Source organism: Typopeltis vanoorti, chromosome 16 (genome assembly GCF_054136105.1).
Source record: "Typopeltis vanoorti isolate ZY-2024b chromosome 16, IOZ_Tvanoo_1.0, whole genome shotgun sequence".
Lineage (NCBI taxonomy): Eukaryota > Metazoa > Arthropoda > Arachnida > Uropygi > Thelyphonidae > Typopeltis > Typopeltis vanoorti.
The window spans coordinates 26198623-26224221 of record NC_143564.1 but is presented as its reverse complement, the minus strand read 5'-3'; the positions used below and the strand labels follow the sequence as shown (position 1 = coordinate 26224221).

Below are 25599 nucleotides of genomic sequence, written 5' to 3'. Positions count from 1 at the left end.
CCTTTCCTTTTGTTCAAAGATGAGTAACATAAACAAGATGATCCTCTATCAAATGACAGAAGTGAAATTTATACTGAGAATTGTTTATTGAGCAGCATCAAGGTAATATAAAAGTTGCGTGTTAACAATTTCCTTCATTACTTTAAAAATAATTGAAATGAGTGAAACTGGACTTATGCTGCAAAGATTTGTTATCTTTTTAGAAATGGGTCAAACGTTGTCTAATGTCCAGAGTGCAGGATCGTTAAGAAGGATGAAATTGTAGAAATTGTAACATAGATCCAAAGTTGACCCTACTAAACAAACCTTCAGTGAAATCAGAAACTGCCGTCAACACTACATGACATTTTAGGTATTCAGTTTGGACAAAATTCTTCTGATCACTTTCTGGTGAAAAAGCAGTTGGTGGGGGGTAGCATTCAGTGTTGTGGAGCTGTGTGGGATGAAAGCCTTACATTTACCAAGATCACCTATACAAGAATTAGAGGGAAAGTAAAATGCCAGGATATTGGCTTTTTCTGTGTGTAAGATTGCAAAGGTACAATCTGAGTGCAAAAGGGGTGTAAGTGGGTTGAAGAAGTCATGGCCAGTAGCTTTAAGCAACAAGCATCTCTGCTACATGAATAGGATGCCAGTTTCCTGCTTTTAGCCTATTAGGAATCAGTTTTGGAAGTGTCAATAGTTTGCTTGCAGCTGTTTTGGACATTGATATAAACAGAAAAGGAAAGTATAAATTTTGATGACTAGTTGTAATATGCTTCTTAGTGCGTCTGTTTGTGTGTTTTTGGTGTTTAAAATTTATAATTTGATAAAATACGTTACTAGTAAGTATGGCTCCAGTACAAAGGAAAATGGCGGCCAGTAATGATGGTTCACCATCTTCTTTCAAGAACGGTAATGTGAAGGAGATGATTCAGTGTACTATCTGCGAAATGTATGCTTTGCGGAGTGCGGTCAGAGTGTGGTTAGATGATAATAAAGGAGTGAATGTGTGTAGAAAATGTAGGGAGAATGAGGAATTGAAGTGTATTTCGGATCGTGAGTGTGATATTTTTGTCAAACTTCAGAATGAAGAAAATAGGGATATGACAAGAAACAGCGAGGTTGTACCAGAGAATTGTGAGAGTGTGAATGTAGAAAGTGTGAATGATAGTATTAATGGTTTTACTGAGAATAAAAAAGATGAGATAGATGCAATGAGTGAGATCGCATTGTTGAATGGTGCGATACAAAGGGCAAAACAGCAACTAGAGCGTATGAGCAAAAGTCGACTGAATGAACCAACCAATGAACACTCCCCAGGGATTTGGGAGTGTTGGTGGATAGGGAATTGAAGTTTAGGGGCACATTGCAAAAGTGACTAAATCAGCTCATCAAATCACCTGGCTTCTGAAAAATACTTTAACATGCAGAGACAAACAAGTTGTTGTTCCTCTGTATTGAGTCTTGATAAGACCCCATCTGGACTACTGTGCCCAGTTATGGGCACCAGGGTTTCTTCGTGATGGGGAGGAAGTGGAGAGAATATGACAGGAACAATAGGCGTATGAGTGTGAACATGAACAAAATGAAGGATAGAGTGCTGTATGGAGACTTGTTAGTACGAGGTGTGTTAGTAGAGGATTTGACAAAATAGTACCAACCTGGTGCGACCATAAAGGATATAACTGAGTCTATTAGAGAGCAAAAGGAAAGGGTGAAAGAAATAATTGTTGTGGCAGGTACGAATGATTTGAAAGGAGATAAAATGGAAATGATAGAAGACTTGAATGAATTGTTTGAGGTAGCAAAAGAAAAGAGTGAGAGAGTTAGAATGATTAGTCTTTTGCCATGGTATGACAGTGAAATATTTAAAAGGAGGGCCATAATTGCAAATGACTTTATGAGTGGGTTATGTATGACGAGTGGTGTGGAATTTGTGGATGTGTGGAGTGAGTTCGATGGGCGAAAGGATCTATATAAGATGGATGGCTTGTATTTGAATGGTTACGGTGTAAGGAGACTTGAGAAAGTGTTGCTGAATGTAATGGATGTGCAAATTCAGGATAGGGGTAATGGGTTTACAGTAATACTACTGGACCTTTCCAGGCTTTTGATAGGATACCACACAGAACCCTAATCAGTAAACTGGAGCAGATGGAGATAGATATAGGGTTGGTGAGATGGATAGGAGGGTGGTTGAAGGAGAGATACCAGAGAGTGGTTTATTCAGGAGTGGAGTCTAAAAGACGGCTTGTGACTAGTGGAGCGCCACAGAACTCTGTTCTTGGACCACTGCTTTTCAATTTGTTCATCAATGATATAGGAAAGGATTTGAGAGGAAGTGTTCACTTGTTTGCTGATGATGCAAAGTTGAGTAGAGCAATTGTGAGTGCACAGGATGTCAAAAATTTACAGGATGATTTGGATAGTTTGTAGGACTGGGCTAGGAAAAATGGATGTCAATTTAATGTGGCAAAGTGTAAGGTTATGCACTTTGGGGTGAAAAGAATAGCAGCAGCATTGGTGGAACCGTACTCCAGGAGATTGATGAGGCCAGGAATTTGGGAGTGTTGGTGGATAGGGAATTGAAGTTTAGGGGGCACATTGCAAAAGTGACTAAATCAGCTCATCAAATCACCTGGTTGCTGAAAAATACTTTAACGTGCAGAGACAAACAAGTTGTTGTTCCTCTGTATTGGAAGGATTCGAGTCTTGATAAGACCCCATCTGGACTACTGTGCCCAGTTATGGGCACCAGGGTTTCTTCGTGATGGGGAGGAAGTGGAGAGGATCCAGAGACGAGTGACCAAGATGATAGAAGGTCTGTGGAATGAACCATATGAGAATAGGTTGAAGATTTGTGGGTTGCAGAGATTGGATGATAGGCGAAGGAGGGGTGATATGATTGAGACATTCAAATTACTGAAGGGTTTCTATAAGATTGATCCAGAAGATATTTTTGAAAATATGACTGGTGGTGGGAGGACTAGGGGCCATGCATGGAAGCTGGGCAAGAGCGTGGTTGACAAGGGAGTTAGATCTAGGTTTTTTACTTTGAGAGTGGTGAATGAGTGGAATAAGCTTCCAGAGTCTGTTGTGGGTGCCACGACCGTGAATGAGTTCAAGGCAAGGTATGATAGATACTGTGTCAATGTTGAATAGTTGTTCTTGACACGATGTTAGGGCCTCTCTCGATGAGTCTGTTGACTCCTTGGAGTTGCCCGGAACAACAATAATAATAATAATAATAATAATAATGCTTGGTTCTTCATTCGAACAAGTTTGACACACTTTATTAAGGTAGGGTAGTTTGAAGTAGAATGGAAATAAATGCTTCTACCAATAAAAATTGCTTCAGGATATGTTATTATTATTATTATACAGGTATCTCCATAGAGTCAGAACACTCATCTTGAAGATCCATTATTCACATAATACCTTTCATACATCTCATTAACCTCATTCACTTCACTGACAAAGCACTTGTAATCACCTCTGGCAACCCGTTACACACACACACTCACCATCCATCAACCAAAAAATCTACTCATAATACCCATGTTAACCATGCTTTTGCACAATTTCCATGGGTAATCCCCCCCTCCCCCCACTGTTCTCGTCCTTCTTGCCATGAACTTAAAAAGTCTTCAGTGTCAATCCTATAAAACCCCTTTAATAACTTATGTGCTTCTATCATGTCCTCTGTTTTTTGCCTAGCACATAGTTTTTGAAGTGCATAAACTATCAATCTATTCTCATAGGGAGCATTCCAATCTTTGTCAGAATCTGGTTTTCCAGATCTGCACACAGTAGTTCAGATCGCCTTATTATAGCCTTATATAGGGGAACAATAGCTTCTCTATCCTTGCTTGTTGGTGTGTTCTTTAACAACCACGTAATTTCATGTGCTGTTGTCCCTACCTTCACAATATGCACTCTAAACTTCAACTCCTTGTCCCCAATCACCCCCCCCCCCAAGACCCTGGCCTCATCAGTTTGCTGCAGTTCAGTTCTATCAATATAGAACTGAACTGCAGTTCTATACTGATAGAATGGATGGAGAAATACACAGCTAGTTATTTCTCCAAAGTGCATCATCCACACTTGGCCACACAAAACTGGCATTAAACTTGATGATAATATGTCTGCTGATGATGATGGCATATGGCCAGTTGATTTTTTCCTGCAGGATCTCTGCATTATCTTCATTTACCATCAGTCTTCCCAGTTTAGCATAATCAGCAAACAACTAATTATTTTCTGTCAAATTTCCTATATCATTGATGTTCAAGTTAAACAACAGAGGACCAAGCTCACAACTAGTCACCTGCTTTCTCCTGGACTCATCTCCTCCATAAACCACTCTTTAATATCTGTCCATCAGCCCCCCTCAGATCCAAATCACTAGATTCATATCTATCCCTGTTTGCTCTATTTTATGCAACAGAATTCTATGTGGAATCCTATCAAATGCCTTTGCAGAGTCTAGTAGCATCACTTATTATTCATTTCCCTTATCCACCTCCATTGTCACTTGATTATAGAAAGAAAGCAAGTTACTAAGGCAAGAGTTACCCTTCATAAAACCATGTTGTCTTTATAGAGTATCAACATTTCTATCCACCCAGTCCTGAATTCTGTCTCACCAATTTCTCCAATACCTTAACCACTACTCCAAGATGAGTGAGGCTTAAGTTAAACAGCTTGCTCAGATTAGTTAATACCCTTGCACATTCTCATAATACACGGGCTGATATGCCATCTAATTCCACCACAGTATTCGCATTGAGTTCTGCAGTATTCTAAGGAGAACTTCATTTCTTCAACCTGTGTTCTCCCATCAATCAACATCACATTCAGGATTGTAATATCACCACCTGGATGGTATGCCCCTGAAAAATGCTCATTGAGTTAATGCAACTATTTGGTTTGCTTCTGTTATCTCCCTACCATCAGCATTTTTTAAATTACACAGCTAGTGTTCTCTCATAATTAGCTTGGCCTTCCTTACCATAGAGGTAAGGAAGCTTAATGAAGCTATTCATCCATTTAACTCCTATCTCATTTATCCTTCTTATCCTGGATGCACATTCTGATACTGCTTTCTTCAAATACCCTTTGACCACATCCCATTCACCACCATCATCTCTCTTCTTCAAATTCTTATGCCATAGCACTGCTGAAAGATGACTTCTCAGCTTGTCATAATCACCTGCTTTGTAATCCCACACATACTTCTTAACAGGAAATGTTTCATATCTTTCAGAATTTTCTATTAATAAGGAGTTATGTGGAATTACCACTCCCAGGTCAAGACTACTTGACCACTTTCCCCAAGGAGAGGCAGCATAGTTATATTGGTTACAAAATAAGTTCTCTGATTCTATGATCAGATCCAGCACTCTCAATCCTCGTGTCCCCTTCATTACATGTTGCTTAAGGTTATTATCTTTCAGCAGCTGTATAAATTTCATTTCCTTTACTGACTGTGACCATTCCTCCTACCAATCTATGTTCCCCCTAGTTGAAATAAATCCCTTATAATAATTACTCGACCTGTATTCATCATGCTAATTTGCAAGTGCATGTCATCTACATTCCCCCTTATACCCCCTGGATTATAGCAGCAACCAATTACATATTTAATCCTTTTACTTAAAATAAAGGGCCAATATGCTTCACTTCGGCGATGTAACATTATTTAAATTAAGGGGATATTAAATCCCACATTATTTCAAAGCCGAATAAGAAACTCAAAGATAGGAATCAAAGAGTTTCATGCTGAATATAGCAAACTATAAAAGTTTTGGCGAATTGTAGCGTAAGCTAAAGCACATAGTTCAACACTAGGACAACTCGTTGCAAAGGTGGGGAAAGTTCTGATCACTATTCTTAGTATTTCCCATAATGTAAAACACATCTCCTGGGAGATGTATGATGTTATACATTATGGTGGACGGTCACTACCCAGACCGGTTTCGACCTTTATTGAGGTCTCATCAGTGAGTAGGTAGACCACGTAATACTGAGGTTATAGCGAAAATAACTTTTATACTTTGTTATACAAGTTGTCAAAAAGGTGCACCCATAAATTACTTAAAATAAAGTGCCAATGGGCTTCACTTTGGCAATGTAACATTATTTAAATTAAGGGGATATTAAATCCCACATTATTTCAACGAGTGCAACGAGTTGCCCTAGTGTTGAACTATGTGCTTTAGCTTATGCTACAATTCGCCGAAACTTTTATAGTTTGATATATTCGGCATGAAACTCTTTGATGCCTATCTTTGAGTTTCTTATTCGGCTTTGAAATAATGTGGGATTTAATATCCCCCTTAATTTAAATATTTAATCCTGTTTGTCTTGATCTCACAGCAGACAGTCTCAATTGTATTGCCCTTGCATCTCCATTGCTCTGATGTATTTCTGCTCTTTCTGGTTATAATTTGTTTGCTATCATTATCAAAATCTCTCCCACCATCCTGTTCCTACTGTCCTCTCTGAAGATATTATATCTATTGCATTCTATCCCATTCACTATATTATCCTTGGTCACTAATGCCTATATCTTTTGGCCAAACTCAGCTAATCAATGCCAAAAACTCTTCACTCTTATTTGGAATACTTCTGGTATTAGTATACATAAATTACAATATCCCCTTCATTCCACAACCCACTAATGTTAAAAACCTCAGGTGCTACATTGTGCATAATGTAATCACTCTTCCACTTACTACCCTCTAGATTGCCTGCATCTATGCTTATCCCCCCCCCAACATTCTAATTTCCCTGAATGTGAACTTCTAAACTCTCATACAAGACTCTTGATCCCAAATCCATTCAAATGCAAGTCATCCATCCATCTTATACATATCATTCCTTCCATCAAACTTATTTCACACATCCACAAACTTCGCCCCATTCCTCTGACACAATCTGCATACTGACTGAATTTGCAATCATCGTTATCCATCTCAGCTTGCCTCTATCATATCATCTTTTACTTTCTTACTCTTCTTTTTCAAATGCACTAGCCATTCTTTCATATCTTCTCACATATCACAATTGTCACCTGCTAAATCATTTGTACCAGCCAAAATAAACATCTCCTTCACCCTTTGCATCCTTTAAGCATCACTAACATCTTTAATCTTAGCACTGAAAATATGATTTTATCACACTCTCCTCAAACACCCCTCTCATCCATCAGTAACCATATAATATCTGATCCTAATTCTCACACTTTTGCTCTTTCATACACTGCTTCTGCCCTTGCATCTCTCTTCCACCCCCCCCCCCTTCTTTCACTTCTGTGTGATACTATCCACTAGGCATTTCTCCAACCACTCAATCTCACATTTTGTTCTGTGGAGAACTTTAAGTAAATGCACTATCTTTTCTTTAACCATCATCAGGAATGATGGTGGGCAGAGACTTGAAGTTCAGGGGGGGTCACACTGTTAAAACTGTAAGAACATCCCAACAGATTATGGCAACAATGAGAAGGATATTGACACAGAGGCAAAGAGGTTATGGTTCCCTTGTGCAAAGCTTTGATCAAGCCACATATGGAATACTATGCACAGAGTTGGTTGCCCAGTTTTCAGGGTGCTGAGGATGTCTTGGAGAAGGTCCAGAGAAGGTTTGCTAAGTTAGTGTCAGGTCTGAGAATGTCAGATATGAGGAGAGATTGAGGGGATGCAACTTACAGAGCCTTGTGAATAGAAGAAGAAGGGAGGATGTGACTAAGACATATAAGCTGGTGAGGGGTTGTTACCAGATGAGCGAGGAGAAGATATTTCATAGAGTATAAAGAGATAAGGATAGAACTAGATGGTGTCTCTGGAAGCTATATAAGGAGGGTGTGAATAGGGAAGTGAAAAACAGGTTCTCTGCATAGAGAGTGATTGGTGCACAGAATGCATTGCCCAAAAGTGTGGTGAGTATGGAAACTGTGAATGGTTTAAAGCACATTCAATGATCTTTTTGCATGAGAAAGTATAGACCTCCCAAAATGAGTCTCTTGAATCCATGGAAGTTAGATATAAATAATAATAATAATAATGTGTACTCAAATCACTTTATTATTATTATTATTATTCAGGCCTCCATGGAGTAAAAAGACTCATCGTGGGAGGTCCTTTCTAAGAAACACAAGTCTATCAAGACTCATCGAGGGAGGTCCCTCCTAGGAAATACAAAGTCTATCATACCACTCCTTAAATGCATTTACTGTTCTCGCTCTCACCACTCCATCAGGCAATGCATTCCATGGTTCAACCATCCTCCATGCAAAGAAACCACTCCTCACCGTCTTTCTCAGTTTCCTTTCCTAACTTCCAGGGATGGCCCCTTGTCATGACTCCTTCCCGCTGTTCAAGCAAGCGAAAGAACTCCTCAATGTCAACCCTGTAACCACCTCTCAACAGTTTAAAAGTCTCAATCATATCACCCATCCTTCTTCTATCCACCACACTCTGCAGTCCACACTCCCTCAGCTGACCCTCATACTTAAAATTGTACAGTCCCGACACCATATTTTTTTATCCGCCTTTGTACCCTGTCCACAGTTAATTTATCCCCTCCAAATCCTGAGGACCAGATCTGAGAACAATAGTCTAAGTGTGGTCTGATCAGATTCTTATACAACTGAATGATAACCAGTTTATCTCTACAGGTCAGTGTCCTTCTCGTTATTGCAGCAATCCTCTGTGTTACCTTCACCACCTTTGCAATATGTCCCCTAAATTTCAGGTTTCTATCAATCATCAAACCCAGATCTCTTGTCTCTCCTACTTCCTCCAGTTTAACTCCACGCATAGAGTATGCAGCGTCCCATCGATGTGTCCCAAACCTCGAGACCTTACATTTTGCTGCATTAAACCAATACCCCCATTCATTTGCCTGTCTGTCTAGCTTATTCAAATCCTCTTGCAGGGCTACCACGTTTGCACTATTATTAATAACCCTTCGCAGATTCAAATCATCCGCAAACAACTGAATAGCCCTCTCCAATCCACTGACAATGTCATTAATATAAAGGTTACACAATATAGGTCCTAGTACTGAGCCCTGTGGGACTCCACTTGTAACCCTCTGCCTGTCCTTGAAACTGCTCCACCATACACAACTCTCTGATACCTATCAAACAGCCAATTCTGAATCCAATTGACCAATCTGATATCCAGACCCATGTGCTGCAACTTAAATATCAGCTTATCATGTGGCACCCTGTCAAATGCCTTCGCTAAGTCTAAGAAAATTGCAGTATATGCCTTTCCATCATCTAATGTTCTTTGTAACTTTATTATAAAAGGCTAGCATATTGCTAAAACAAGAGCACCATTTCACAAATCCATGTTGACTCTCACAGATAACGTTACCCTCATCTGCCCAATGCTGTATACGGTCCCTCACTACTTTCTCCAAGATCTTAACTACTGATGACACACAAACTGGCCTATAATTAGACACTTCCAATCTGTTACTGCCCTTATGCAACGGCACTATCTTACCTCCTTCCATTCCATGGGCACCTTTCCCGCAGCCAGATTTTCATTGAAAAGCCAGGTTAAAGGCACTGTCAGTTCCCTAGCACATTCTCTCAAAACTCGTGGTGAAATACCATCCAGTCCCAAAGCTTTACTGACATCCAGGGTACTCAGTATCTGAAACACATTCTCCTCCTGTACCTCTAAACCTCGAAACTGCCCAATCTCTCTAGCATTAAAACTGACTCCTCCAGGATGAAATACTCCAATAAAGTGTTCATTGAACAATTCCACTATTTCCTCTGCATCAGTCACTCTATTCCCATTTTTATCCCACAATATCATTCTTCCACAGTCATTTCTCCTCCTACTGGCCACATAGCTAAAAAAATTCCCTAGAATTTTCTTTGGATCTTAGGGCCAATCTCCTCTCATATTCCAGTTTTGCCTTCCTTACCACACTAGTCACTCTTCTGGCCTGTGTCTTATATTCTTCATGCATCTTCTCTTCACCTGTCTCCTTATATCTCTTCCATAAGCTATTTTTCGCATGCAATTCCTGTTTAATATTGTTTGTCATCCACTTTGCTCCAAATTGTGTCCTCTTTTTCACTTGTGGTATACAACTTACCATTGCTGCTAGCAAATATTCTTTCACAATTTCCCACGCACTAATGATATCCTGGCCTTCCAATTCCTCCCTCCATGAAACTTCCCGAAGTTGACGTCTAAGACTATTATAATCACCTGCTTTATAATTTCACATAAGTTCCCATCTGTTTGATACTCCTGCATGTCTATTCATTTTCCAAGTCAAAACCATATGGTCACTCTCTCCAACTGGTGAGAGAGATGTCATCTCAGTTATTATCAACTCTTCTGATGCTATAACCAAATCCAAAATTCTTGAACCTCTTGTTCCCTCCTCTGTTACATGTTGCCTAAGACATTTGTCCCTCAAGAATTCTAGAAATTCTATTCCCCTATTGCTACATGCATCTTCCTCTCTCCAATTTATACTGCTGTAGTTAAAATCTCCCATAACAATCATTCTTCTTGCACTTGCCAAACTCAACTGTCTAAACATCTCCTGGTCCCCCATTCTCTGTGCTCCTGGGTCTGTAGCAACACCCCACTAAATATCCTGTCTTGCCTACCTCTACCTCACACCACATGCTCTCAAATTCATTTGTCTCACTTCCTTCCAAAAGCCCCCACTCTTAGAGGACATAGGTCGTCACTTATCATAAGCAGTACCCTACCACCACGCTTTCCACTCCTATCCTGCCGAAAAATGCTGTGCCCAGCAACTTCTATTCCTCTTATTATATCCTCGTGTCAACCACGTCTCAGTGATCCCAATAATTTTTGGCCAGGCTTACGCTATCTGCACCACCAATTCCTCTCCCTTAATCCGGATACTTCTGGCATTAGCATAAAGCATATAAATGGCATTGTTTCTATACCCAACATTATCCCCTCTAGACTCCGCTGGGCTCAGTGTTACCTGATGTCGTCTCCCTTCTCCCAAGTATCCATTCCCACAAGAGGCCACCCTTGCTATCATCCTCCCTGGGACACACTGACTCATTCAGAACAGCAATCTCTCCAGATGCCTACGTCTTTCCTCAATCAAATGTATGCAGTCTCTCGCATACAATTCCTCTCTTTCCTCAAACGCACTCCAAGCATCCACATATACCAGTTCTCTCTTGTCACACATTCTAGCTATTATATCATTCAATATTACTGCTCTTCTGCTCAGCTCGTCATTATCATACCTAGGCAACATGCACACTATTTTTCCTCTCTCTGTCTTCTTCCATACAGCCTCAAGCAAAAATCTCATATCTTCGCTGCCTGACTTACATTTCTACTCAAGTCATTTGTTCCTACCATCACAATCATCTCATCCACCCTTTCACCTCTCTTAATTGCCATAGCCACCCTTTCTATTGTTTCCATTCTCTCCTCTTCTAGCACCCCCATACCTCTCACTCATTCCCTCTCTTCTACTGTTTCCTTTCTCTCCTCTTCTAACACTCCTAAAATTCTCTCTCTCCCCTACTCTGATTCGCCTTGCATTTATCTCTTCCATTCTCCTACTCTTATCTTTCATACTTCTGCTGTCATTCACAAGACATTCCACCTCCTCTTTCAACTCATCTATCTCCCTCTGCAGGTCAGTCACTCTTAATCTAAATTCACTCTCTCAAACAAAACCATCTCTTAAACTTTCACAGTCACTCGTGCCTTCCACTCTATCAACTATTATTTTCTCATTCATATATATATATATATATATATTTTTTTTTTTTCATTCTCTCTTATCACACTACTTGTCTTCCTACATTCATTCCCCGTTCCTGGAGCAACAAGGTTGGATATTGATATTTCTAATGCACTTATTTCCTCCCACTGCCTGCATTTTGCGCACATACGCTCTCCACTCTCGTTCACAAGCCATATATCCAATTCCCGAGACGCATAAATGCTGCAAGTTCTGCATGCCACAAAGTCCCTTATGATATTATATCCAAAAAAAAACCAAAACAAGGAGATTCTAAGGTCAAAATTGTCTGGCATGATATAACACTGTAAATATGTACACAAATGCTATGTATGAGATGAAAATAGTCAAAGATAGAGTATAACTGGGAAAACTGAGATCAGATATGCTTGAAGAAGAAAAAAGTTTAGTTTCTGTTAGGAAAATGTCATTTTGCAGATTAGAGGAAATTAACATTTATGGAATTTGGAACTGAGACCACATATATTTGTGAAGTGCGTATAGAAGGCTTTGGATGGTTTGCCTTTATCCATTCTATTTCTCGTTCTTTGACTTTTCATGATTGTTTAAGTTGAAATTGAAAGGGACATGGATAACACCATAATGGACTCCTTGCTAAACTGCATACATGAGAAATTTCACCGAACTCTGTGAATTGTGGCTCAGCAGTATCCTTCACCCAAATTCAACTGTTGGTGGCAACTGATGGAAATGATGTTCTGTCTACTCTTCCCCCAGTGTGGAAGAGTAGACAGAAGATTTGGCTGCTGCAGTGTGACCAGATTGCACTAAAGTTCAGCATTTTATGCATTGTGGTGGCCAGAACATCATTTCCATCAGTGTTTTAGACTTCTGAGGTTTAGTCCTAGACAATGCAAGTGCATAATATGTCTTAGCTATCCTCCTATTAAGAATGTCTTCAGCCCTCTTTTAGACCTATACTAAATGGAATAAAATAAAATGCCATTATACTTCAGAAAAGAATATGCATTCTAGTTATTTATATCTGTGCAATCCACAATTTTGATTAATATTTCAGAATATTAAAAAAAAGGATAATAATTATCCATTATTATTTTATATGCAAGCACTTTTTGCTTGCATATAAATGCAAGCAAAATGTTATGAAGCAGTGTTGTGTAACGTGGAGGTTGAGAGGAAGACATACATACCTGGGAATGTGGAAGGTGCTGATGAAGTGTAGACAACTCGAAGATGATATATAGACAACTTGGATTAGTGAACAAAGGAAGGGTAATTATTATGGGTGATTTTATTTATGGTGGTGTAGAGTGGAATGAAGAGATAGCATCTGGAAATAAGGAAAATGAATATCTCAAGTTCTTGAGAGATAACTATCTCAGGCAGCACATAAAGAAGGGCATGCAAGGATCAAGAGTTCTAGATTTCATCAGAGGATGTAATTGTTTTAATCACCAGCCTTATAATTCCACAAAGGATATATGTGGAATTATAAGGCTGGTGATTATGACAAGCTTAGGAGACAGCTTGGAGCTATAACATGAAACGAGAAGTTCAGCGGTAAAGAAATAAATACTGCATGGGAACTGACAAAGAAATAAATAACAGCATTAATGTGTGAATGTATTCCGAAGACCAAAAGGCTGAATAAGGTAGGTGTAAAATGGATGAATGTGCAGCTTAAGCATGAAATCTAGAAAAAGATAGTACTTTGGAAGAATTACAAGATGAATAATGGTAATAATCAGTCACATGAAGAGTATAAAGAACAAGCCAGGAGAGTGACTCAGTTAATTAATAAGGAAAACAAAAGTAGAGTATGAGCAGAAATTGGCAAATCAGGCAAAGAAAAACCCTAGAGAGTTTTTTAGATATGTGGCAAGTAGAAGGAAGAATGATCATGATAAGATGAAGTTAATGGATGAAAGTGGAAGAGCAGCAGAAGACGTTGTTGAAGTATTCAGTGATCAATGTATAAGGGTGTTTCATCCTGATCAGGGTGGAATCATGAGAAAATTTTCATGAGGGAAAAGTTCAATTTTCATGTCTACAGTCTCTTTTGAAATTAAAAGTTTTGTAGAGAAACATTTTTAGCTACTTGTTTATGATAATAAATGATATTATCTTTTCTTTTTTAGTTTCTTTGCCAAGTTTGTGTGTGTGTTCTTTTTTTGTGGTGGGTGGGAGGACTCTTTCCTCCATTCATTTCAGTGTATATCATATTAAAATTTTGTGAGCTCAGCCTCACTGGCCTTTATTTAATAGTGATGTGTGTGTGTAAGGAGAAGGCAGGAAATTTTTTGATCAAACTTTATGTTAATAAATATATATGCTGAATATGAAGCAACGTAATATGTTATTGCAGTTTTGTTTTAAATTGTTTACTTCATTTGCAGGTGGATTACAGTTAAGTATTGAATCTAAAGGAGAGCGTTTAAGGCACTGGCTTGACACAGTAAATAATCCTGACAGACGAATAGAAAGATGGCACCGATTAAGTGATGCTCATTTACTGGATTAACAAATTTAATTATGTACAAAAATAATTTCAGAATTCTACCATTTATATATATAAATACTGTGCATTTAACAGAATCACTGCTTTCATTTAAATGTCCATTGTATGTAGAAAGTGTTTTCATTTCATTACAAATTAAATTAAAGTTGCCAAGAAATTATATTCTTGTTTAATCCTTTATCCAAGTGTAAGCAAACAAAGATTGCACTTGAAGTATCTACACAACTAAGCTACTTGTATACAGTGGCTAATGACTTCACATTAACTGCCTTAGTATCCCATAATGCAAAACACACATCCTTTCGGGTGTGTATAATGCTATTCATTATGGGAAGGGCCACTGGTTTTGACCTTTATTGAGATCTCATCACCAGATCCAGAAGAGATACCAAGGTTGAAGTAATGCAGAAGTCATATATTTCCAATATACAACTAGTGAAAAAGTGTATCACCTTCTTAATAAAATAATCTCGACTAGGGATAGTTGTAGAAAGTTTGATTGTCAATTTAATGTGACATGTAAGCTATGCACTTTGGGTTGAAGAGATGACATACTGTGTATCACACTGATGGTACTCAGTGGTAATGCGAGTGTAGATAAAATGTAAGATGATGGAGGAAACAGAAAGATTTCTTCTGGAAAAGATGTCAACCTTGATGTAATGAGATTAGCTGGTTTGTTCATTTTCACTTCAACTTACGAAGGCAACCAGCTGTGACTCGCTAACAAGAAACTGACAAGAAGATTTACTTTCCAGAGAATCAGTGTCGAACAATGAACGAATGAATGAAGCAGTGTGGTGCATAATGGATGCCTGGTTAAATTTGAATTCCATGAAGGATGAAATGGGGATCAAAATAGCTTTGGGGAACTGGTTGAACAGAAGATGCTGTTCAACCAGTTTGATGTTTGCCAGTGAATTGCAAATCATTCTTCTCTCTGAATACTCTCCACTTCGTCATTCTCCAAGAAATCCAGGAGACCAAATCTGTGCGCAGTAATCCATATAAAGAGGAATAATAATCTGCTTGTCCCTGCATGTGCTCTTCAATAATCAGGTGAATTGCAAATCATTCGTCTCTCTGAATACTCTCCACTTCGTCATTTCTCCAAGAAATCCAGGAGACGAAATCTGTGCACAGTAATCCATATAAAGAGGAATAATAATCTGCTTGTCCCTGCATGTGCTCTTCAATAAACTACTAGTTATTCTCAGAAACCCTAAAAACTCACTCTTTGTTTACATACACTGTCTCTTACTTCTAGTCCACATTCCTGTAATTAAAATTTCCCATTAGGATCACTTTATTTGTACATGGCCAGTCAGTTGGTCAAAACATTTTACACTCAGTGTCCTGTACATTATACCTAGCCTAACTTAGATATGTTCTATCCAGGGGTGTAGCTAGGAGGGAGGGGAGGGGGGGTCATCCGTCCTGGGCGGCATTTTGCGTTTAAGAAATCTTTCCATACTGTCTATAGAACAGCAACTGAGTGATGAAATAGACTTTGACAATGTCATCGGCGATTTTGCTAATGGAAAAGCAAGAAAAATAACATTTTATAATGTCAAAGTTTTACTTCAAAAATAAACATACTCTTTTAATTTATTTCCCTGTATGTCATTTTTGACTTTTTGTAGTATTTTTGGTGTGTACTGAGAGGGGCGGCAAAAGCTCTAGCTACGGCACTGGTTCTATCTATTTTCTATTTCATTCTCATACCAAATAATTTCAAAGCTTTCATATGTAACTTTGCTATATTCCCCCTCCTCACTTAGCCAGCATGAGTTAAAAGGAGTGTACATCCAATGAAACATTATTGGTAATGGCCCTAAAACAACTCATAAGAAATAAATATGCTAGAAGCAAATTCATATTCTGTCATATAAACATTCTTTCTTTTACACAATCAGTACAATGTTAGCACATGAACATACTTTTTTTTTCTCTTTTTTTTTTTTAAGAAAAGCTTAAAGAATAAATGAGAAACTCTTAAAAAAAGCTTATTCAAGTAGTAAAAGAAAAAATACATAAATGAATAACTCAGTTCCAATTATTTTATTTTATTTTTATCAGTCCCACACAAGAGGTCATAAAACATATACCACAGGAGTATCATGTATAAATCTGTTGATATGGTTCTTGAACAGTTGGTGGTTGTAATTCTGAGAAAAAAATACCTGTAAAAAAGAGAAATATCTGTGGAAAAGGCATAAAGTTGAAAAATATTACATATGAGAAAGCAGCTGGATGGAATCTTTGAGAGAGAGTTCATTTATTAATTAAATTGTGCTCTTCTGTATAGCATCAATAATTTTTAGGAAGGTTACATGATGCACATTCCCGAAACCAAAAACCAACATTCTGAGGCTGGTTTAATTTGATATTTATATAGTGTGTTAGGAGAGCAGAAGACACTAAGTTTTTGGGAAGTGGAGGCAGCTTTGGATGTAATGTGATATGATGTGTTTGTGCCAAAACAGCTAGACATGAGTAGTTACAATGTTTTTTAGAAACATAAACATTAAATAAGCTGTTTTTAAGCAGCACAAGAAAATTTTACATCATCATGACTAATGTGTTGGATAAGGGGTACTCATGTATATTGACTTTGCAAGCATTTGATAGATCACTGCATTGCAAATGTATAAGCTGGGAAACGTGAATACATAATAGGTGTTGCTGTTATGGTTAGGAGATTGGTTGGCTAAGCAACATCAGCAAGTTGTTTGGGAAGTGAGAGTCCAAGAAAAGAAATCTGATCTTGACAGGAGATCCGAGTGTTATGAAAAGTAAGAGGAAAGGAAATCTTTGTTAGAGACCACTCTCAAAATTTCCTGTTTTCTTTAAACAGCAAATGTAGAGCATTAATTAATAAAGTATATTTAGTAAAAAAATTATATTCTTGTTTTTATCCTTTATCCAAGTGAGCAAACAAAAAGTTTACGTGCTTTCATTACTAGGCTACTTGTATATGATGGTAGATTCTTCACATCAAATTGCCCTAGTATTCTATAATGCACAGCATACCTCCTTTCAGACATGTATATTGCCATGCATTATGAGAAGAGTTATTACTCATTCAAAATCTTGGTATGGCCAACATAGCAAGTCATCCAACTTATGTAATATGAAACAGCTGACCATTTGCAATTCAGCTTCCAAAACATGGAAATGGAAAACTGCATAGATTACTGGCTTAGATAATCTACAGACTTCACATTCTTATCTATAAATACAGTATAACAGAAGTTAAGTTTTATTCTTGTGTGGAATTAGATAAGAATACTCACAAATGAGATCCAGTTTATATTTATATCACTATACTTATGCTGAAACTTGGAGAAGGTTTCTCCAAGTTTCAGCATAAGTACACAACTGTTATACAACCTGAGCAGACCATTTAGATGAGAATAGTGAATTGGATCATAAACTTTATATTTTTTTAATATTAGCCAAGTAACATCCCAAATAAGCTTATAATATGAAAAACGTTTTGAAAAAAATCTGCAACTAAATTCTAAGAGTAGTTAGTGTTTTTTAGAAACAAACATTAAATAAGCTGTTTTTAGGCAGCACAAGAAAATTTTACATCATCATGACTAATGTGTTGGATAAGGAGTACTCGTGTATATTGACTTTGCAAGCATTTGATAGATCACTGCATTGCAAATGTATAAGCTGGGAAACGTGAATGCATAATAGGTGTTGCTGTTATGGTTAGGAGATTGGTTGGCTAAGCAACATCAGCAAGTTGTTTGGGAAGTGAGAGCAGTGACCCAGAAATAAACTGTAAATAGTTGTAAATGATTGGTGCTAGAGTCGCAAGAGAATGTGGATGTGATTTTTAATCAGTTTATAGCGTAGCTTTTTGTTGCAAATTGTGCTACATTTTTTCAGTTTTTCAGATACAAGTACTTAGTCCTTCAGTAGTGTTGTTATTAGAGGGGTTTTTTTGTTATTTTTATTGTGTTTTGCTGCTGGTTTATTTTTACCAAGAGGGCAAGGTCAGAGTCAGACATGTTCAGAGGTAGCAGAGAAGAAAAAGTTAAGTTTTCATTATTTTTATTAGAGTGTTCTGCTTGAAATAACACAATGTAAAGTTATTTGCAGCTGGGCAAATTCTACTTAAAAACATAAAATGTTTAGTATAGTTGTAGTAGTTCTTAGTACTTGGTTCTTTGTGCACTATTTGAATGATGGCCACAGATCAGTTTACTCATGGCTTATCACTAAGTCCTCCCCCATTTAAGGACTACATTTTGCATAGCATACTATGGGATTTTGTGGTATGCATCCCTGTGGTTGGATATATGGCAGGTAAGAGATTAGGGAGTGCATATATGTGGAAAATGTTGGAAAGGGGAAGAAGTTTGTGAGTTGGAGATTAGTATAACAGACCTCAGCAGCATTGTGTCACAGGCAGGAGAATACCAACCTAGAGAGATGAGTAGTGTGATAGAAAGTGAGGATAACAAGTGGAATGTAAATTAAAAAAATAACAGTGGGGAGTGAAATGTGAAAGAAGAGATTAAGAGATTGGAAGTGATGAATGCAAAGCGATTCAGGGTAGGGGTGGGAGAGAGTTATGGGAATGGTAGAAGAGGAGAAAATAGAACCAGTAGAAGAGAGGGAATGAGAAAAAAATGTGAGGGAGTGCTGGAACCAGGGATAGAGAGATGCCAGGACAACAGGTAAGTAGGGGAACTAAGAAAGAAAGTGTTAGAAGAGAGAGAGAGAGGAATGCAGGTGAGCAAGGAAGGAACAGAGTTGTAATGTATGGAGATTCGATGATCCATGGTGTGCAAGATAGAATGCCTGAGGAGTGTTTGCCTTGAGGATGGAATGGCAGATGAGATGGTGGGCACGAATCACTTGAGAGGCAGTGTGAATTGCGTGGGAAGAGATACGAGGTTCGTGCTTGAGGTCGTGTGAAAAAAACACTCAGAGAGGGAAGGGCATGTGTGTGTGTGTGTGTTGCCCAGGTATGATAATGATGAGCTGATGAGAAGAGCATTAATAACGAATAGTATGATAGCCAGAATGTGTCAAAAGAGAGGCTTGGAATACATGGATGCTTGGAGCGCATTTGAAGATAGAAAGGAACTGTATGTGAGAAACCACTTGCATTTGAATGAGGAAGGGTGTAGGCATATGGAGAGATTGCTGTTCTCTGAATGAGTCAGTGTACAATGCAGGGAAACTAGAATTATCAGGGTGGATGGTAGCAGGGTGGCCTCTTGTGGGAACAGGTTCTTGGGAGAAGGGGGAAATACATCAGGTAATGCTGAATCCAGTGTGTGTATGTGTGTGTATACATATATATATATATATATATATATATATATATATATATATATATATATATACATATATACACAGGGTGTTTGGGATAAATTTGACAGTTTCGTAAGGAAAAAGAAAATCTTCTTTGTATCTATTAAATTTAATGAATTGACAAAAAAACATTACAGGCAGAGTTAATTACAATACTATCAACAAGATTTACTCAAAATAACCACCATTAGCATCGATCACAGCTTCAATTCTGCTTCGGAACCTCGAACAAGCTGATGCTACAGTCTCCCTGGGAAGGGCCACAAAAACTGTTTTAATTTTATCCATTAACTGGGCTTTTGTATTACTGGAAGTGCGATTGGTGTCTTTTTCAACTGCGCCCCATACAAAATAATCCATGGGGTTAAGGTCTGGGGAGTTTGGAGGCCAAACATTTGGACTGGTGAAGTCGTAGAAATTTTCAGACAACCATTTTTGACTTTTCCCAGAGGTGTGGCAAGGGACCGAATCCTGCTGCCATACATACGGCCTACCATTGGCTACCCTTGTTATCCAGGGCTTGACTACAGTTAGCAACTCCACGAACAAAGCCCGAATTCCAATGCCAGGGTTCTTCAACACCTGTTCCTGCAGATTTGCGAGGAATTCTGCTGTACGAACGCAATCAGATCGTCTGCTAGGGATCTTTCTTCTTGCTACATCCTCGTAGTCACCATTGCAAGTCTCTAGTTCATGCCTGATTGTTTTTACTGTATTCAGGGAGCATTGGGCAGCAGTCGTAATATCCTTATTTTGATGGCGGGCACGAATCATCATGATACAAGTTATTCTCTTCCATGATTCAGGTGGGTTCCAGCTATCCATCCTTTCTGACATCTTGTATATGAATGAAGAAGGGTCCAAACTTTTAAATGAAGAGAAGTGTGTGTTAATACATGTAACTTACGGAAAAATATAATTAATTATAAATATGTCAAATTTATCCCGAACACCCTGTATATATATATTCGGGTATTTCATCCTGGAGAAGTAGGTTTTATTACTAGAAGGATAAGGCCGGTTTGAGGTATAGAAGTGCAAGAGGAGAGTGTGTGTTTCAAATACTGAGTACTCTGGATATCAATGAAGTAATTGGACTGGATGGAATTTTGCCATGGGTTTTGAGAGCATGTGCCAAGAACTGACAGCTTAATTGACCCAGGGTTTCAATGAAAGTCTAGCCAAGGGAAAGGTATCTGAGGAATGGAAGGAGGGTAAGATAGTGCTATTGCATAAGGGTGGTAGCAGACTGCAAATGTCACATTATATACCAATTTGTGTTTCATCAGTAGTTCTTAAGTCATCAGTAGATCTTTGACAAATTAGTGAGGAACCATATACAGTGTGGGCAGTAAGGGTAATGTTATCTGTGAGAGTCAACATGGATTTATTAAGGGACACACTTGCTTTAGTAATCTAATTGATGTTCATAATAGAGTGAGAAGAACGGTTGACAAGGAAAAGGCATATTCTACCATTTTTTGTATTTTATGAGTACAAAGGCCTTTGACAGGGTATCACATGATAAGCTGATATTTAAGTTGCAGCACGTGGATTTAGATGACAAGTTAGTGAACTGGATTCAGGATTGGCTATCTGATAAGTATCAGAGAGTTGTGTATGGTGGGACAATATCAAGAAAATAAGGTTACAAGTGGGGTCCCACAGGGCTCAGTATTGGGACCTGTATTGTTTAACCTTTATATCAATGGCATTGTCAATGGATTGCAGCGATATTCAGTTGTTTGTAGATGATGTGAAGCTGGGAAGGATTATTAGTAATAGTGCAGATGTGGTAGCCCTGCAAAAGGATTTGAATAAACTGGATAGATATGAAAATGAACAGGGATTTCAGTTCATTTTCATATCTATTCATTTTCATTTCAGATGCAACTAAATGTAAAGTTCTTGAAGTTTGGGATACATCAATGGGAGGCTGCATACTCTGTTGGAGGAACTGTACTGTAGGGGAGGTGAGGGATTGGGGGTGATGATTTATAGAAACCTGAAATTCAGGGAACATATTACAAAGGTGGTGAAGGTAACCCAGAGTATTGCTGCAATACTGAGAAGGACACTGACCTGCAGAGATAAAAGAATTGTCATTTCATTGCATAAAGCCCTGATCAGACCACACTTGGACTATTGTACTCAAATTGGTCCTCAGTATTTGAAAGAGATAAATTAACTCTGGAAAATGTGCAGAGGCAGATAACAAAAATGGTATCAAGACTATAGAATGTTAGTTATGAAGACAGACTGAGGGAATGTGGACTGCAGAGTTTGGTAGATAGAAGAAGGAGAGGTGATATGATTGAGACTTTTAAACTGTTGAGAGGTAGTTACAGGATGATACTGGGGAGTTCTTTTGCTTGGTGGAGCAGGTGGGGGGAGGGAGGAGCAAGGACAAGGAAGTTACAAAAGAAAGCTGGAGCAAGAGGGTGAAGAGTGGTTTCTTTGCAAGCAGGGTGGTTGAACCATGGAATGCATTGCATGATGGAGTGGTGAGAGCACAAACGGTCAGTGAGTTCAAGGAGTGGTGTGATAGACTTTGCGTTTTCTAGGACGGGTCTGCCATGACTCTATGGAGACCTGATTCATAATAATAATAGTGGCATTCTGTGGGATTATGTTTTTGGGATCCCTATGTTGACAAGGGGATATTCACTTCTTTGCTGATGATGCAAAGTTGTGAAGGAATGAACTTTTGTCATGGCTTTCCAAGAAGATTTAAATAGACTTTTGGCTTGGATGAATAGGTAGAGTCTGTTTAAATGTTGATGAGCATATTTCGTTGCACTTTGGATTGTATGTACAGGTATAAAGCTGTTTACTGTATTGGTAAAACTGTGATCAAGAAGGTGGGTGAAATTTGGGATCTGGATATGATAGATGACAGAGGTTTTTAAAATATATTGTTATTAAGACTGTCTTACATAGCACATTGCTGCTATGATAAGGACCATATAGAAAATTAAATATCCCTAGTTTTTTAGTGAGCTTCTTATCCATAGCAGGTAGTTGGTACCACTGTTTAAGGTGATAATATAATATAGTATACCAGAATGTTATATTCTGATATAGATGATGATATTTTGATATAGTATGTGGTATAACCATTGGTCATATCACAGATCATCTAGCATACACAGATTTGGCCACTAATTTCCATTGTGATGTGAAATTCTGAAGTTGCAGAAGTAAGTGATTAATGCAACATCAGGAATATGTATTATGGGGAGAGTTGAGGATATAAATTACAGAGTTTCATAGATCAGTGCAAAAGTGGTAAGCAGAATTTACAGGATTAATGTTGAAGGCATTGATTATACATGATGCAGAGGATGAAAGGGAAGCAGAAGAGGCTATCCCTGGAAGTTGTATAAAGGTGTGGTGAAGAGTGAAGTAAGGAATAGATTTTTTATATGGAGATTAGTGGGTGAGCTGACTTCATTGCCAGAACATGCTACTGTAAATGCTAACATATCAGTGTCTTTAGGATTCAGTATGATAGATATATTGCTCGCTGAGTGAAACTTCCCATATTGAGACTCCAAGACGGTCTGTTATGATGATATTTAATTAACACTGGAACAAAAGTTCCAGTGTTAATTAATAAACAAAATTCTAAAAATAACAATAAAAATTCTAGTTAACAAACTACAAAGCATATATTTCAAGTTAAATTACCTATTTCAATTCATATTAATAGTTATTTTATTCCATTTATTTTTTGTAAATCCATATAAAATCACATAGCTTGGAGACAGTGATAGTTTAGCTACCATCTCTTCCAAATCTCTAACTATGCAGTCCCATCAATGTAATACACAGTTTGTTATCTCTTTTAAATCCAAAGTGCATAATCGGACACTTTGTAATATTAAACTGACAATCTTTGCCTTACCTTGCTTTACTTTATCTGACATCAAGTAAGGCATTATCCTTTGTCTGACAATGTCAGTTTGTTTAAATATTTCTGTGGCATCTGTCTATATCACCTTTACTTATTGCCCAAGTTTAGCATTATCAGCAAACAATTTGGTATTCCTGTAGAAATCAGCCTTGGTATCTTGGTATATATATATATATATATATATATGTATATGAAAATTGATGTTGCATAATGGTCACCTGCCTTCTCTGCTCCACCATATACTGCAACTCTGTCTATTTCAATTTCTCTAAATTGAATTAAATCAGGGATCATTCACCTTTATAAGCCATTTTAACTCAAGCAATAAAGGGCAAGCTTTAGTGCAGCAATCTAGTGAAAGTATATTACTAAATTCACTCTACTAAAAAAACAGTGCTAATGAAGAAATTAAGTATTTAGCTAAAAATAGAGGATGCAGTGCCATGTGTCACTCTACCACATGATGATATTGCATAATGTACTGGCCATATTTGATAATTCGATGGTGAGAAGCTAACTAAAATATTTGGAACTCCTCTGAAATGTCTCAATAAGATAAGAATAAAAAACAAAATAAAAAAAGTGATTTAAAATACTTAGCACTGATTACTGACATCTATTACATCTTGAAGGTGCTGTAAACTAGCAGTATTAGAGTAGGATTATAGTAGGAGCTAAGATAAGGTTTTAGTGGTTTTCTTATTTTATAATATATAAACACACACACACACACACACACACACACACACACCTCTAAAGTATTACTTTGCTTAGAAAATAAAATTACAATCGATTTTATAATTAAGATCCATTATTATATGCTTTTCCAAAAAAATATTATATATGGTGATCTCTCAACTATCTTATTTTCAAATGAACAAACTTTCAATTAATAAACCCTTGAAAAGGTTAGCATGTCAACTGACTTCTGATATGGCACATAATTGTATCTTCAGTTATTCAACTCTTCATTTATCTGACTGACAAATTGCTCTCCCTATCTGTGGTTGGATAATTGAGAGACTACTGTATGTACCTCATATTTTGGACACCAAATGTTTTCAAAATGTGAATTTTATATGAATATTAATTTTGGAAATATTAGATATCTCTGTTCTTGTTCATCATGTGTAAATGTTAACAAGTGAAGTCATCTCTTTAATGACCTTTTGTTAATTATATTATAACCTGCAGGAATACACATTCATGTTTTCATCCATATTCATCCAAGAAAAACACATTGAAATATTTGTTCAGGAAAATATTTTCATGTTGGCACTGCTTCTTTTAAAGAAGCAGTGCCAACTTTGCTGTCTGCTTTAAAAGAAAGCAGTATATTCGCTTTGATAAGTATGCAGTATGAAAGTCAGTATACTTATATAATGCTTTTCAGTTACAACAGATAATGAGAAAAAATTTTTAGTGCAGTTGCCCATTTCTTGGTATCAATGTTCTAACATACACAATATATGTACGAAAACACAAGGTAAAAGTACTATTTATTAAATATACTGCCATATATTTCAGTCTGAAATTAACAGACCATCATCAGTAGCTTAAAAAACAGTTGTTACAAAAAACAGTTGTCTCTTCCAGGTGTATACCAAGTTCCATATGACTACCATCTTTCCTACTTCAGACAAACTGGACGCTCAATAGAAAAAAGAATACAAGAACATCAATCATATATTTTCCACAAAAAATCCTATAAGTCTGGATTTGTTCAACATGGAATAGAAGCAGACCACAACATTCTGCATACTCTATGGGGGGGGGGGGGTATACTGGAGGAAGTAGGGGGAGACAAGAGATCTGGGATTGATGATTGATAGAAACCTGAAATTTAGGGGACATATTGCAAAGGTGGTGAAGGTAACACAAAGGATTGCTGCAATGATGAGAAGGACACTGACCTGCAGAGATAAGAGGGTTATCATTCTGTTGTATAAGACTCTGATCAGACCACACTTAGACTATTGTTCTCAGATTTGGTTCCCAGGATTTGAAAGGGATAAATTAACTGTGGAAAGTGTACAAAGGCAGATAACAAAGATGGTTTCAGGACTGTACCATGTTA

At 37.6% G+C, this 25599-nt stretch overlaps 1 protein-coding gene across 5 annotated transcripts in view; it reads left to right on the top strand.

Annotated features, from left to right (window-relative positions):
- The window catches only part of Rph (Rabphilin), a 695894-nt gene extending 681523 nt beyond the window's left edge, over positions 1 to 14371 (top strand). For all 5 annotated transcript variants that reach the window (XM_090406051.1, XM_090406050.1, XM_090406052.1 and 2 more), the window contains one exon: positions 14145 to 14371. In XM_090406051.1, coding sequence (XP_090262177.1) covers positions 14145 to 14269 — 125 coding nt within the window. In that variant the 3' untranslated portion in view covers positions 14270 to 14371. The remainder of the gene's footprint in view (positions 1 to 14144) is intronic.
- Positions 14372 to 25599: the final 11228 nt, after the last annotated feature.